Below are 16,200 nucleotides of genomic sequence, written 5' to 3' on the forward strand. Positions count from 1 at the left end.
TCTGTCTTAGAAACGTTAATAAACTTGCATTCCTTCTTCATAATCATTATAAAGTAAATGGATTGCTAACTTAGTGTGACCATTATGTGTGGTCCATTCTGGTATCAATGGGAACCCCTCTTCCAGGTATGAGGATTGATCGTGTGTGTCTGTGGGTGTTGCTTGCTACACCAAGGCTCTTAAAGGGAGCTCACAGGAGGCAGTGTGGTCCAGTGGTTAAAGTCCAGTGATTATAACCAGAAGATCATGTTCTCAAATCCCACCTCGGCCACTAACCCTTAGAATAGTTGTTTTTAGCTGCAAGTCATTACCTGTGTAGGGACAGCTTTCCAGCAGTTTCTTATACTATTTGTACTCACAGCTCACTAACTTCTGATTTAAAATGACCAGAATCAAATGGGGGGGGGGGGCGATATATATATTAGTTATTTGTCTTTTGCCCTATCAACTTGAACATTTATGTTTAGTCCTCCCTTCATAATTGTGTAGCTGAAGTTTTCATGTTTGATGCCTGCAATATATTGCTCTGTGCTGGGGTGGTTGTTAAATCGAACCGAGGGATGCAAAAACAAAACAAAACAAAAAAAAAAACATGTTACCACTAAACACAGTGCATGTACATAGGTATCGACACCCCCAATTAATTCCAATAGTTCATTCTTGGTCAATTGTCAAGTCTCCTGTTCTGAATATTGTTGGTTCCAGTCAATGTTTTTTTTTTTCAAAAACAAACACGTGTTCAAGTTGCCCGTTGAGAAGCTGAAGCTGAAACTGGTATAGAACAGTGTTGAAATATACCCCAGACTTGTATGCTCTGACGAATTGCATAGAAGAGAATTGGGTAAAGGAAAACAGACCATTGCTGTAAGTCGTGTCATATAAACATTTCTAACCATTTGTATTCATTTTCTAATTGGAATAAATGGTATAAATATGTGTATATTGCCATTGAAAGTCATTTAGAAATTAAATGACAGATGTTTCAAATGCCTTCCAGTCAATACGTTTGTCATCGAATTTATCAAGGTTGTTTTAATATTCGTAAATGCAGCACTATTGAGTTTAATCACGTTTGAATACCAATTTACCGTAGTTACACTATCCACGTGGTGCACAGATGTAATGTGACAATAAAACTCGTCTATTTTACCAGCCCTTTCCTCTCTGTTATATTGCTTGTATTGATTTTGGCCTCATTTTGGTTCACACGAACTGTTTTAAAATTTCTAAAAATGTAAAAAAAAAAAAAAAAAAAAAAAAAAACCGAAGGTGTATCACAAGTACCGTTTGAATTGTTTAAATGTCTTACAGAAAAAGTAAGAGATTTTATTTTTTACAGGCATTCCCCTCAATCAAACATAATTTACAAATTTGTAAATTCCCTTTCATAGTGAAATGTGTTTCCACCAAGGAGTTGAAAACGTTGCTTTAATAAATACATTCAAAATAATTATTAATTATGCTATTAATTTAGGTCAAACAAAAAGTCATGTATGAATATAAGAAACGCAATACATGCAGTCTGTTTTCTTTCTGCGTGCGATGATACAATTCCAAATCCTATAAACTTGCAACTATCACACAAAAACACAGCCAGCTTCCTCGCCCTATTAAAAGCCTTGCTGTACAGTACGGTACAGTACATCATTTCTTCTGACGTGTTGTATTTCCTTTGTCAGTGTTATTACCTGTGTAAAATTCGGACGGGTGTTTTTTGTCCTTTAAATTCACGTGATCTGTGTCTAGACGTGTCAGAGCAGAAGAATGACACAGGATATATAAAGGGAAGAACACTAGTGCAAGGCAACTGCAGCATGCTTCTCGCCAGCGTACAATACGTGAGCATGTAAAAAAACACCCCCACTCTTTAAACGGATACCTGCATTAACGCTAAAACAAAGGGGGGTTATAAATGCAATATATTATAAACACGTTCTTCATTCTGTACTCGACATTAAAACTGATTGAAAACAAAAAAGCTACTGGAGGAATAATAGTTATACAACATTAGGAATTACACGTTTTCAAGTTAACACACCGCGGTGGCATTTTTCGTATATTGGAACATAGTAAATAAACTTGAAACAATGCAACGTTTTCCACGCTTTAACGAAGGGCTCCAGATTGAGATTCAGATTTCAAATTTAACAGGCTTGGAACACGACTGGACTGGGGTGAGTTATCTATTTACTAATAATGAAATGTGCATACAGTCTTTATTATGACTTTTTGATACTGCTTAGTGGATTAACCCTGGTGAGTGCTGTTGGGGACCCATGTGAGGTATTTAGTGCTTCGAATAATCTCTTGTGGTAGTTTATGCAAAACAAGCCTCTTGTGGCGCGTCGTTGACTGCCTGCTGTTCTCACACAAAATGGTTATGTTGAGAACCGTTCTGATATTACGTTACAATACTTTATATGTTGATATCTGTACGTTTAACGTATTTATTTCTAATAGCTTATTAATTCATTATCTTACAATTTTTTTAAATTATAATAATGCATACATATTGTAAACTTACAGTTCACACAAACTGTGGTTTTGCTATGTAACAGCATGCTGAAACTTCTGCAGTACTTGTGTATACTGGAACTGTACAGGAGATTGAGAGTCTCTCTCTTAGTTTTAAAGCGGGGCAGGTCGCTGTAATGTTAGCGCAGTATTCCGACACTTCAAAGCGTACACACGCAGCTCTTGTCTGGCGTCTGTTGGACTGTCTCCCCTGGTGAAAACTCAAACGCACACTGCAGAGAAACTGCTCACGGTCGCTTATCTGGTTCGTATCCCACCCTGAAAGCGTTTGCGAGTGTATGTAATTACTCAAATTCAACATAATTAATAAATAGATGCATAGTCAATGCTGTCTGACAAAAAAGCAATATACAAATGTTTGGAACCAGCAAGTACAACAAACAAACTCGAACAGGTATTCGAGAGTTATTATTTATGTAAAATTCTCCTTAAGAACAACACAGTTTGTTCAAAGTTAAACACGAGCTTGCTATTGATAAAGCAATTCATTCACAGTTTAAAGTCCAGTTTTTCTGATGTTACAAAACAGTAAGCCATGCGATCAGAATCGATTTAAGGTTTTCTTTTATTTATTTTTTTTATTTTTATTTCACTGAACACGTGACTGGAGTGTGAGCCAGTATTATCCAGGAGAACCCTGGCAAAAATCTTCAAGTCCAAAAAAAAAATAAAGTTACAAAATAAGTATGAGGCATGATCCCATAATAAGATTTTGCATTCAGTTGAGCACTACTGGAGTTCAGTGTATCTTTATCATGGCTCCCAAATTATAGTTTTTTTAAGCAGAACAGTACAAACAAACAAAAAACATTTGCTGTTTGTGGAAAAAACTGAGCTTTTTTTTTCATAAATAAGGAATACATTGATGCTCTTATAAAATTAAAAAGGATTTATTAAGCATGGGGAAAGTGTCATGAGAAAATGTGTGGTGACTCAAAGCAGAAAACACAATGCTTAATGACCTGTGTTATGTCCCTGGTCTGTGACACAATACTGGTCAAAAAAGTAGTGATTAAAAGGTATGTCAAACATACGAACACAAAGCCCCTTTAGATCCCCTGGGAAGACGCACTAGATTGGCAGCTTCATGAGCTTGAAGTATATTGTGTCTTCATTGTCCTGATGTATAGTGCTGCTGAGAATTTGGGAGTTTGAACACGAAGACTGTTAATGGAATTTGACAAAGTTCCATCGGAAAGCAGAGCTTCTAATTAGGAGGCTGCAGTTAGCTTGTATGGTGAACCATTGTGAATAAAACAGGTTTTTTCCCCTCTGTTTAAGGTCTATGCTGCTGTACGATGGATCCAGTTTATCATGGCTATTTTAAGGTAAATGTCCAGTTTAACAGCCAAATGCTGTTCTGTGTTTCACAATAGAATTCTCTTTATTTCTTCTTACAATGAGGAATGATAACTGTTTGTTCTCTTCTTTAGTATCTTAGGTTCAGGCTCTATCATTACTTATGCTGCATTCCAGAATTTAATCAAGACTCCAGAGGTAAGTTAAAAATAATTTAAAAAAATGTAGTAGATGAAAGCCAAGTATATGAAGAGGCAGAGTCTGTCCCTCATATTTATTATACAAAAGACATCCCTGGCATGTGCGCTGTACTATATAAAAGCTGCATCTCCCTGTGTCAGCTCATAGTGGTCAAGAGATCTGAGATCAGAATTAATACATTTTGGAAGAATATTCGAAAAAAAAAAAAAAACTACTAAACTACTAAAAAACTACCTACTAGCAGGTAGGTGCTTGGTTGGCAGGTGCTTCCGTACCCACACATTCACAGCGAGCGATGTTTCCTGAGAAACAATATCAAAAGGGATGACTTATCTTCTGAAGGAATTTGAGGAGGAGATCACTGAGGAACGATTGCATGACACTGGACACAGTTCATTAACAAGGCATCGCTCTTTATAAAATGGGAATCCGGATGATAGGGATGGAAACAGCAAAGTTTAAACTCAGAGTGAGCCTCTGAGGCAATCAACACACTAACGGAACACAGCCAGCAGTGTAACAGGACATGCAAAGCATGCTAATCCATTTGTAATTATTGGACCCTGCAGGCTTACATGCACAGGCATCGTTTCAAACACTGCACAAGTAAATACACGCCCAACTGAGCGATTGATGGAGTTCATTATCCTCCTCCTACTGTCAGTTGAACAATACGCTAGTTCCCCTATCTCCCAAATTCAAACAAAGGATATGTATATATATATACACATACAAATAACTATAAGAACTTACTGTATTTTACCCCTATTGTCCTCAGGTATGGAAGTATAGAAAAGCAGTTAAACACTCACACACACACACACACACACACACACACACACTCACACACACACACACACCGTGCCCATCAGGTGACTTTAGATATAGGGGTTCTAACCAATCAGCTGCGTTTGTTAATCTCGAGGCAGATAGCTAAATAGGCAAAGGTTTGCACACCTGACACTGAAAAACAGTTTCAGGCCACAATTCAAAACAAAAGTCTAGATTAAGGACAATAAATACAGGAAGACTTGCCATAACCACAGCAGCGCAGGACCGTGATTTGACATGATGAGTCTGCGAGGTGTTTACATTGATCTGGAGGGATATACGAGCGGCTCTCAGTGATTAACACTTTGAATTCCTTCTGAGAAGCAGAAGGAAATCTGCAGCAAAGACTGGCCCATGGAATCATTGCATTGCTAATGTATCAGGGATTTGTGCGCTCTTAGATAGGGAAGCACCTGCCAACCGATAACTATTATCCCTAAATAGAATTTTGTCACATCCGTGCCTTGCTCTTGGTGGCTGAAATACGCTTGTAGCAGGGAGATGCAGCTTTTTTCACAGAATACATGCCAGGGATTCTATCTGTACAATAAACGCAACACTCATGTGTGGCACAGCATATTTCAGGAGTTCAGGAAACCAGACGCAGAATTTGAGAAGAGTGATCTTTTTATTGATGATTATGGCACATGACATGGATGATTCATTTGGCCTCGAACCTTTTGGTTTATTAAGAATCTGTTTGGTTAGTAGATGGCGTGGGGGCACTCCTAAAGTTATACACTCTTATATAGACGAGTTTGTTTTAAAGATGGCAGCTGTTTTTCAGGTTGGGCTCATCTACCTGCCTGGCGCTGCAGTGCTCTAAGCAGCAATGCTCTTGTCCTCTGCAGATCCGGCCCCTCTTCTACCTGAGCTTCACTGACCTGCTGCTGGGGGTCAGCTGGCTGGTTGGAGCTGTGTTGTACAGAGAACCTCTGGGCAGTCAGAACGTCGCCTGCTATAACCTGCAATCCATAGGACAAGTACGTAACCTTTCATCTGTGCTCAGGGCCATTTGGTTGAAGATGCATTTCAAAGTTTGGGTGATTGAATTGATCAACATTCTGCACGCATTTTCATGTGACTTTACAAAAAGGAAATGCACTCTGTGAGGGAAAATGCTACAGAGGCATGCATTAAACACCGGTTACCGGTTTAATAGCTTGTCAATGAACATGGGGAAATTGGTAGTGAAGGGAATAGATAAACTAATTGTCCATTTGTGATTTTCATTATGCTCTTTTATGCTTTGTATAGTTCATAGGTGAGCTATTTATCTCAAGTAAATTACATTTCATGTTTTGAATTGTGCCTAGTGTAGGCTCTTTAAAATAAATAGTTACACGCCATTTAGTTTAAGTTCATTTATGAATATCCCATTTTGGCCACATCGTACGCTGTGGTATAGGACTCTGTGAAGACATGTTCAGCCACTGTGACCCCTGAAATTACAAAGTGATTCCCTAATGAGGCACATCACTTCAAAACACGTATCTAAACACTGAACACAAATAAACGTTTAGATAGGTAAAGCAAGCATATGTTAAAAAAGACATTCGTTCTGTTAGTTAATAGAGTGCCTTGCCGCTGTGACCCGAGCGGCGCGTCTTATTGTGGAGAGAGCCGGCATCGTTTATCTGTGCTTGGGTCTACTCTAGTTTTTGGGAACATGGCCACAGTAAATCCATTTGTTTAGTTCTTTCTTAAATTAACATGTGTTTTTCTACTTTAAGAAAAAGTGTTCATTAGGGTTGAAATAAATACCCCTTTAGAGTCTTATAGTTTAACTTCAAAATGTAAAGATAGATAGATAGATTGATAACTTAAGCAGAAGATAAACACAGGGGAAAAAAAATCAGGTTGCATAAGAAGCTGGTTTTGCCATGGGCTAGTTTATGGTTCAGCATTTCTGTACTTTACAATGAGTACTTAAAACTATTCTTGGACTTGGACTTCAGCATTCCATCAACTTGCATACTGTGTAATTATTTCAAAGCTGTGCAGGGAAACACAAACACATGACAGCTGCCAGGACTTTGAGAGGCTCCCAGTCATAGCAAGAGCCCCAAGTTGAGTTTCACTCTCCTTAAGAAGCACCTCACTCTGAAATATCAAATTAAGTCCTGTACGCTATGAGAATGGATTGATGGCTGTTTGTGATTATCTGAAGTATTGAAAAGGCAGTTATATCGCTGGGGTTAATGATTACTTGGAGTAGCCTAGCAGCAATGTTTAATGGCAGTACAGTTGAAGCTCAATTATTTAGATTGGCCCCAACTTGTGTGTGTGTGTGTGTGTGTGTGTGTGGTGTGTGTGTGGTGTGTGTGTGTGTGTGTGTGTGTGTGTGTGTGTGTGTGTGTGTGTGTGTGTGCTGTTAAAAAAAATGTCCTACAACTAAAGGAGTACTTTGATGAAATAAAACTAAAATACAAAAGGCTTTGATGCCCCTCTACTTTCACTATTATATCATAAAGTGTGGCTTGTATTTGAAAATTATTGTATGTGTGTGTCTGTCAGCGTGTACTAGTTTTTTCACAATAATAAAACAACAACTTTTGATTTATGAATTTCTTTTTACAAAGCCATCCCAAGGCACAACACAAAATTATGAGAAAGGGAACTTAAAAAGATTTAATCAAAAACAGGCATGAACCATTCAGGCAACTGGTCAGCATTGACGTCTTTGACTCAAGAGTAAGATCAATCAGCAGAGAATGTCCCAGGAAATGCTAACCAACCTCGGACTTATAAGAGAGAAACTAGAGGAAACTGTTATTCAAGCAAAGGCTCAGTAGATCTGACCCATTCAGTCTCGCCTAAGGCAGCCGTACACAAACGATTCAGGCCCTCTCCATGAGGCGCTGAGGAGCTGGGATGAGGTCATCACTGGCCCACTGGTGCTGATGGGACTGAGAGGGGCGCCCTGTTCCCAGGGGAACTCATGTGCGGGGGAGGCACCCACCAAGCACAACGTGCCAGCTGACAGCGGTGATGGCATGCTAGCAAGCCAGAGGGGCAAGCGGTGAGATGGAAAGATCAGGCTGACAGGCTCCTCCATTGAAAAGAGAGAGGAGATGCCCAAACCGTTGAACAGAAAGAGAGGCAGGAGAGTGGAATGAATCAGGAATTAATTGGGAACACGTTAGCAGTGAGAACCAGAGCAGGGAAAGGCACATCTTGATTTCTTTTGGGAAAGGAAACAACAATGCTGATCTTTGATCTTTAAGTTAAAGATTTGTTAAAAGTGCTCAAAGTTAAAGAACCAACCAGAAGGATTGTCTTTCTCGAAACTTTCTGTTTAGCTTGGCTTCTTTTTTATAAATATGTTTTTGTACTGTAAGCATTTTGACTTCCAATGTTTGTTTTTCATACCCGTATTCTTTTTTAAAGCCCTTGTTGTCCTGCACTTTCTTTTTTGCCAGATGAAGTGCGGTGTCTTACAGCCACAAAGCAGACTTGACCTTGGCCTTGGCATTGTATCTCGGGCCGTTCGCACGCACTCGCTCGCTCGCTCGCTTAGACACACACACACACACACTGCATCCTGTTTATACTGGCCTGAGGGCACAGTAGCTCTTCTGAGGGTTACCCAGGACAGTTTCATAACCTGTGACTTGGTTTGGATATTACAGTATTTGTGCAGCAAGCATTTGTATGCCCTGTTGAACAAATCATTGCAAGTATGTTTTTTTTTTGTTGTTGTTTTTTTTTTTTTTTTTTAATAAATTCTTGGTGTTTCAAACTGTATTGATGTGTGTGACAAACCAAGCCTATTCTTCCTGATCTCGCAGAATTGACATGCAGGGTTATTCTGTCATTGCAATATTTTCAAGTCAAATCAGCTGTCTATGAATCTCACTGTTAATCAGGCCCTTCTTCATGAACAGGTTTAGCTGTATTCATTTAATCTGTTGTATTTGCTTTCCTCTCTCTCACATTCTCAACTGCTCATTACTATTCTGGTGCCTTCTGCCGTTCATTACCATCTCCTCCACTAGGTGTTGCTGTGGAAAACTTCACCTATATTTCATGTGACTGTTGCTGTCAGTGTTTTCTTTATTAATGATGTGCTACACACCGTGGGTGTTTTTTTTACCTCAGTTTACCTGTTAGTTTTCCTATTGTATAGAAAGAGATTTGATGGGTCTGCAATGTTGTGGTGGTCATTGGTTTTATTTTGTGATTAGACCACAGTTAAAAGCTACTTTCTTATTCAGCGAACACAAAAAGCAACAGGAGTCTCCTTATTACCTGTGTAGAGATTTCCAGTAGCATTGTGTAAATAAACACAGTCATGTTACACAAGCCATTGCAGGTGAGGCCACACAAACCTGTTTACTTAACACTTCCCACTCCCATCTGCATAGAGCTAACCCCCACATTCACCACACTGGCCTGAGTCAAACCTACAGAAGTCAAGGATATATTAAGAGAAAGGGAAAATGTTCCTCAATTCCTCTATGAGTTATAGGGCAGGTCGAATGGAGACTCCTGTAGTTCCCTCATTAACAGGCTGTAATTGCATTTTCACCTCCGAATTCGTTCCAGTTCTTTTGTTGCCCTGCTGTACCCACACAGCCTTCAGGGTTTCACAGACAGTAACTTGTATTAATGACGGCAAACAAGACTGTAATGAGGGGTGGAGTTCTCTTTGTTTTTAAGTCAAATCAGCTGTCTAGGAATCTCACTGTATTCAATCTGTCTGTTTCTGTCAAACCTTTGAAGACCAATCCAATGTACACCTTGCACTTTAGTGCCTTTACGCTTATATAAAAAAAAATGTTTTCGTGCTGGTGGTAGCTGGGGATTGTTAGCGGTTTTTTAAAGACACAATGCTAATACTAGCCCTTGCCAAAGGAGCCTCCATGGAGCAGAAATGCAATGGAAGCAGCTACAGTAGTGTAGAATGGTACCACAATTGTATCACAATGGTAGGAACCAGTACATCCTTTCTGGTAACCCATTGGAATACCATGGTACCATATCAGGAATGTACTACACTGGTACTAAATCATTTCCCAACGGGAGACCCCAAGCCTGGTCCTTAATCTTCAGAACACCGAAGTTACTAAGAGCTGTATTTTGCGCGTCAGTTTTCTTATCATGTGCTGTGGTTGGAGATCATTGTGACCTGTTCATGTTCTTGACACACCTGTAAGGAAAGTGTTGTTCATAAACCTGCCCAGGAATGCAGCTGGAATCCTGGACTCCTGTCTAGCAAGCCCAGACATACAGATGTCAAGCCGAACTTCAGAAATGTACATGCACAATGTGTGTTTATTACAAAGCATATTATATTATCAATTAGACACGTCTACAAGACAATGTTACAGCCTGTACAGATAAATAAGAGACACCTCCTGTTCCTGCTGTTAGTTTGAAGTCGTGTTCAGGTTGCGATAAGGAACTAACTGTACAGTATGTTTCAGGATAATGATTGTTTAAACAGTCTGGGTTTCACACTATAACTATACTATCACGGAACTGCAGTCAATGCATTGTTTGTTTCTTTGATCTGTTTACACAATGTGTGTGTGTGCCTAGCAAAGCCCTGATGCAGTCAAACAGGGTTTTTCCATTCAGGGCGTGTCAAAAACATAGGCCGAGCCAAAATAGGGGTGAAAACTGAACTAGCTGACCGACCTCAGCACAGGCCACTAATTAACTGCAGATTGTAAATACAATATGAATATGAAGAGTTTGTTTGTGTCGAATATGAAACTGTGTTGGAATATTACATAGAGATCAACAATTAAAGCAAATGTTTACAAAAGAAAAGGGCATTTGTATAATGAACAAAATATACAATGGGTTATAATAATAAGTAGAAAGTCAACAGGGTCTCGGATCACATCCAAATGCAATGCTAGGAGTCTGTGATAATTTGCAGACAGACGTGGCCAGTGCATAAGGACCCTAAAGCGTTCTACAGGGGTGCTGTCTCATATCTACTATACCTGTATTTACGGTTTCCTATAGCCAGTGTTTTAGGTAGAATACAGTGTATTTGGTAAATCCCAGGATTGTGTTCACATCGAACTGTATTAAATTGACATACTCCTGAGTAATTCTTCTTTCCCTTTCCAGATATTCTATGTATCTTCCTTCTTCTACACTATAAACTACACCTGGGTCCTGTACACGGATTTAAAGGAAAAGTACAACAGGACAGTGAATGGCTTCTCTCAAGTGGTGAGCATTATATACACTGTCCTGTAATGAGCAGGGAGGGTCCTTGAACTGCACTTGATAAGCAGCTGTTCATTCTTTAAATTTTATTTTTTGTCCTGATGATTTGTGTCGATGTGTTTCAGGGTTCAAACCATGCGTATCGAATCAGCAGGATCATGACAATTTTATCAGGGTAAAATAAACATTTCAATTTTCTTTCTTTTTTCTTTCTGTTCTCTCGCTCTTCTTTTCTCTTCACAACTGTTTGTTTTCCATTCTCCATTCCTCTTTCTTCCTTCTCTCCCACTTTCTTCCTCCTATGCTCTCCTCATCTCCTCCCCCTCTCCCCTCTCTGTTCCAGTCCAGTTACAGACCCCCTCTCCCCTCTCCTCTCTGTCCCAGTCCAGTTACAGACCCCCCCCTCTCCCCTCTCTGTTCCAGTCCAGTTACAGACCCCCTCTCCCCTCTCCTCTCTGTCCCAGTCCAGTTACAGACCCCCTCTCTCTGTCTTGTCATTCTTGCAGTGTGATCCCTGTTCTCCTAATGGCTCCAGTGTTTTGGGGTGGGAATGTTGCAAAGTGCTACCAGAACTTCAGTCAGCCCTACAAGTAGGTCTTCGTAGGACTTTCCCTCTATATCCACTTTCACAACTGAGCCATTGAAGGTTAAATCTTTAGAACCACTTATGTGATTTTGATAGTAATTCATGCATAAGGATTAGTTATGAGATTCTATTACATCGACTTTGAACCTCTAATTGCCAGCTTGTCAAATTCAATGAAGCACAAAAAGTAAACAGTTTGCCTTTACCAAGAGCAGGCAGGCACCTGATTATTAACATATTCAGGGAGGCTGCAGAGTAGCTCCAGCTTGGTAAGGCTAGGGATCAGGTCTTGAATGTTCATGTTCTAATAATGCACTGTGCTCTTCTTCCTTCTTGTGCAGATGTCTTCTGATGCACACTGGGACCCTGGAGCCGGACACAGGCTACAATGAAAGTGACACAAAGGTCTGCCATGCCATGCATTACTATGGCATTGGTGTCTTCCTGCTGACTTTCTTCTGCACGTTCACAGGCATCGTGGTAAGAAGAGCTTCAGCACTTTTCAGATCTGCTGCTGGTTTCACCTCAGGGGCATCCTCTCGCTTAATCCTGGCATTGCTATGCATGCTGGGAGCTTACCACACAGAACCACTCCAGTGCACCTCAATAACCCAGTGATTGTGGGACGCTGCAGCTTTTATCAATGTGGGTTATTGAAATGGAGTTAACAACATGAGTTATAATAATGGTAACACCATTAGCTGAGATGTTGGCTCCGTGTTTACCTATCACTGAGCTGCCAAGCCCTTGACCCACTTCCACTGGTGTTCATAATGACAGCATTGTTCCTCCGTTTCACGTTACAATGTAATGAAATGGTGCCACAGCACGCCCCCGTCTTAGAGGAAACAAGGCTTGGCATCAACAAGTGTCATTATCAACCCATCATCACTGACCTGAGAATGGAAGAGGCTCCTGCTGCTTTTATAACTTTATTGTTAGGGTAACTGTAGTGTTATTCCCACAACTGCCAGTGCTTCCTTTTCACAGGGTGTAAATTAGTGCCAATAAGCTGGAAACCTCTACAGTCTATTTATGCCTAAAGTAATGTATTTTATGAGTCACTCCCCTATAAATAAAATGGTATTTGTTTAGCGATGCAACTCAGGGGAATTTTATTTTCCTGCTAGTGTCCCCCAGTCTTTTTCTTATCTGCTTTTATTTAGTTTAGTTTCTTTTTATCTGTCCTCCTTGCTTGATAACTGTATAATTACTTTATACATAAAGCTTGCCACATGTGTCACTGAAATATTGTAATAAACTGGTTAATAATCATGAGAAACCATTAATAAGACATGTATATGTAAGTCCTTAAACTGAAGTGTGACCAGTTTCGCTTTATAAGGTGGTAGTCGCAATTTTAAGTGTGTTCCAACAAACGTGTGGAGCACAGGAGGCATTGTAAAAGTCAAGGGGCCTTTGTTCACATTTCTTAAACATCTGGCTGCTGCTACTGTATGCAGAGAGCAGACAGTGTCAGCCGTGGCTCCACACGGCAACGCCCAGCACACTGATTGTTCTCAAGGCTTGGCTATTAAGCCTTTCTTTCCTGGATCTTGCTGCAGTAGTGCCTGGTGTTAACAAATAGCAATTCGTGACCACTCTGCAAAAAGTATGACATGGGCCCCATATGAAAGGCAAAACATCTAAACATGCAACACCATCTGTGCCAGCAGTGTGGAAGCTGAACAGTCTGTGCGGATAGCAGTGCCACCTGAGGCTTCTGTGTAAATCCTACCATAACTCCTCCATGGTTTAGATTTTACAGTTTATCCAGTGAGCCTAGTGAAGAGAATCTCTTTGTTGTAGCAAGTGGGATATCACAGAAAATACTTGCTCTTGAGCCACACAATCTTTTGATTTGTACTTCTAAGCTAGTTTATTTTTTCTGAAATATTTTTAACAATGCATTTTCTAAAGAATAAAAGAGGTACCATGATTACATCTACATTGAATTAATTCTACAAACACCATGTTATTAACACGCTTAATCGGTTTATATAGTGGTGTTTGGAATGTTTTGTCATTGAAATCTGGAGTGTGAGATCTACACTCCCAGTGAAGTTGCAAGTTAGCTTCCAAAGGTGATGTGATGACTTGCTGCTGTTATTATTATTAGAATGGTTACTATTTGAAATGTGCTTGTTCTCACTCAGGTTTTGCTGGTGAAAGCGCGCTCGCTGTACAAGCGCTTTGTGAACTCCAGCGGGTTTCTGGGAGACCAGCAGTGGGTGAACATCAGTGTGATTGAGCGCAGGGTCATCCTCTACCCCACCGCCTTCTTCTGCTGCTGGGGGCCAGGTGAGCTGTAACAAGCACAGCCAGGGGCACGAGCTGGAGCAGCTCCAAAACTAAACACAACACTCTGCAGTGCAGAACCAAGGCAACATTTCACATGCTGCTAGATCGCGGTCACCCACTTAGTTTCGTGAAAAGTTTCCCAAAGCTAGTATTTCAAAATGAATCCTTCGGAATAGCCTCTAAGCATTTAAGCTACAGCATGATTCCTAGGTAGTTCAGTCAAAGAAACTATAAAACAGTTGCTTTTCTCATGTATGTGAGCACTAAAGCGAGTGTCCCATTTTTAAATGTTGTTTCTTGTCTTTATTTAGCTGTTGTTCTTGAGACAGTGAAGCTGTTTAACCCGACTGGCCAGGAGAAGTTCTATGTGTCCCTCTACATCCTTCAGGTAAGACCCCCGACTCACTCGGTTCTACACCTCCCTCCATGTTTCAATAATTCATGGTTGCAGGTTCTTTCTAAGGCAGAACTACAGGATCTTTTTAAAAAGTCTGAAATAGGATAGCTGTTTTTATCCGAGTCATTTCCAGCACTTTCATACTGGGGAAATAGTTTCCCTCCACGGCCGCACCTGTGCACTGCGGCCTGGGCTCATTTAAAAATACTGCCAGCATGTCCTGTATAACGTTTCAAGTGCAATCTCTGTTCTGTACAGGCGTTCACCTCGGCCTCACAGGGCATCCTGAACTGCTTCGTGTACGGCTTCACGCAGCACATGATCCGCTTCATGAAGAATAAGACGTCCCGGGATGTCGACACCCAGACCCCATTACTGCGCTCCCAGAAGAAATGCTATGCCTCTCGGCACTCCATCAGCACAGGCACCTCCCAGACAACAGGCTAGGTATTGTGGCCCACGTTTACCCAATGAGGGTCAGTAGTGATCAGTGATGATGCACAGATTCTGGAATCTTCAGCATCATTCCAATGACATAAGTGCAAAAAGGTGGACAAAATGTCCTGTTTAAGGGTGATTCTGTACCCCTGAAAGGCTCCCCCTGCATTTTGGGTTAGATTAACTGAGCATTTGCACCAGTTTATTGTAAAATACAATGTTAACGTTGCTAAACCCAAGGTGTTATTTTACAAGCTCTCACGTACACCGTATTTGTTTTGCTTGTATTGTTTTATTACTGGGTTATTTTTTGAACAGTGCTGTAAGGATGCATGTTTTTTTTGGTGTTACAAGAATTGAGCAAACTTTAGAATTAAGTAAATGCTTAGTGGATTTGGTACTTTGTGTTTGATCCCCGAAGAACTGAACGGGAAAGCTAGCTATTAAACATGTCTCTGAAAAAATGACATTAAGACCACGCTACCATCCACCATCAAATGTCTTGAAGGACAGCTTGCTTTGTAAGTTACATAAATGGGATCACACAGGAAAACACAGCAGTATCACTTCCTAATACTTCCTGTCGCAGCCTTCTGCATTAAACAGCACTTGAGCTTCGTCCCGTGGTGTCCCGAGTTGTTATCACTGTCAGTTCATGAGCGGTGAATCATTCTGCATTGGGGCTGTGATGTCTTTTCCCCCAATACTCCACAGTACAGACGATTCCGTTGAAGGAATTGCAGTTTTCTATGTACATTACTTTGTATGCATTGACATTATTTTTTCTTGTCTTTTTTAATGCAAAATAAACCTCTTGCTGTTTTAATATTATTGTTAATAATATGTTGTTATTATTAAATATTATAACTGGAAAAGGTAACTGAGTTTGGATACAGCATGCAGGTACACTACCTACTGTTTTTGCAATATGTAAGTCAAGTACTTACAACAAAATCATACGATCAAAAAAAAATAATTAAATATACGTTAATGTATAGAGTTCCATCCTCCCAATCACAGAAGCGTGTGCTACATGCATGTACTAAATATTAGTAAGTACGGTCAGACTGTATGTAGTTCTTAACCTGGATTTTGCAGTGTGTCTCTGATTTTTGAGTATTTCTTGTAAAGCAGGATTAAAAAGATTTGAGAATAATGTTCATGTGCTTGGATTGTGTTTATTTATTTTGAGATAAAGGGATATCATTGTTCCTCTTTTAATCCAGCGCAGTGTTTAGGAGGGAACTATATATTTTTAACATCCCTTGTAAAAACAAATGCCTTCCCCATATTTGTGTTTCATTGTCAGTTCTGGCTGGGGAGGTGTTGCAGTTTGTGAATCCTTTAAAGGCTGAGCTGTGTGGCCAAGACGCTAGACAGGGAGTCAAAAGCACCCCCACTTTGTCTTCAGTTTCTCCTCCAC

At 40.2% G+C, this 16,200-nt stretch overlaps 1 protein-coding gene across 2 annotated transcripts; it reads left to right on the forward strand.

The window, feature by feature from the left end:
* The first annotated feature begins 810 nt into the window (after positions 1–810).
* LOC121299451 (transmembrane protein 116-like) lies at positions 811–15,927 on the forward strand. 2 transcript variants are annotated; one of them, XM_041227149.1, is made up of 11 exons: positions 811–864; positions 3,817–3,863; positions 3,969–4,032; positions 5,718–5,849; positions 10,954–11,058; positions 11,181–11,230; positions 11,562–11,645; positions 11,983–12,121; positions 13,798–13,942; positions 14,254–14,330; positions 14,598–15,927. In XM_041227149.1, the coding sequence occupies exons 2-11, from the start codon at positions 3,850–3,852 to the stop codon at positions 14,784–14,786; spliced, it is 999 nt and encodes a 332-aa protein (XP_041083083.1). In that variant the 5' UTR covers positions 811–864; positions 3,817–3,849; the 3' UTR covers positions 14,787–15,927. The 2 variants fall into 2 exon arrangements, with proteins under 2 accessions (XP_041083083.1, XP_041083082.1); XM_041227148.1 differs by lacking the exon at positions 811–864 and adding an exon at positions 1,755–2,174.
* The last annotated feature ends 273 nt before the right edge of the window (positions 15,928–16,200 follow it).

The sequence above is a fragment of the Polyodon spathula genome, chromosome 25 (assembly GCF_017654505.1).
Source record: "Polyodon spathula isolate WHYD16114869_AA chromosome 25, ASM1765450v1, whole genome shotgun sequence".
Taxonomy (NCBI): Eukaryota; Metazoa; Chordata; class Actinopteri; order Acipenseriformes; family Polyodontidae; genus Polyodon; species Polyodon spathula.

What these genes read in the sequence shown, in the direction of transcription:
- LOC121299451 (XM_041227148.1), top strand. Translation starts at nt 2,088, where the DNA reads ATGCAACGTTTTCCACGCTTTAACGAAGGGCTCCAGATTGAGATTCAG. An exon ending in TTTATCATGGCTATTTTAAG is followed by an intron (nt 3,864 to 3,968) that starts GTAAATGTCCAG and finishes TCTCTTCTTTAG; the next exon opens with TATCTTAGGTTCAGGCTCTA. An exon ending in GCACGTTCACAGGCATCGTG is followed by an intron (nt 12,122 to 13,797) that starts GTAAGAAGAGCT and finishes GTTCTCACTCAG; the next exon opens with GTTTTGCTGGTGAAAGCGCG.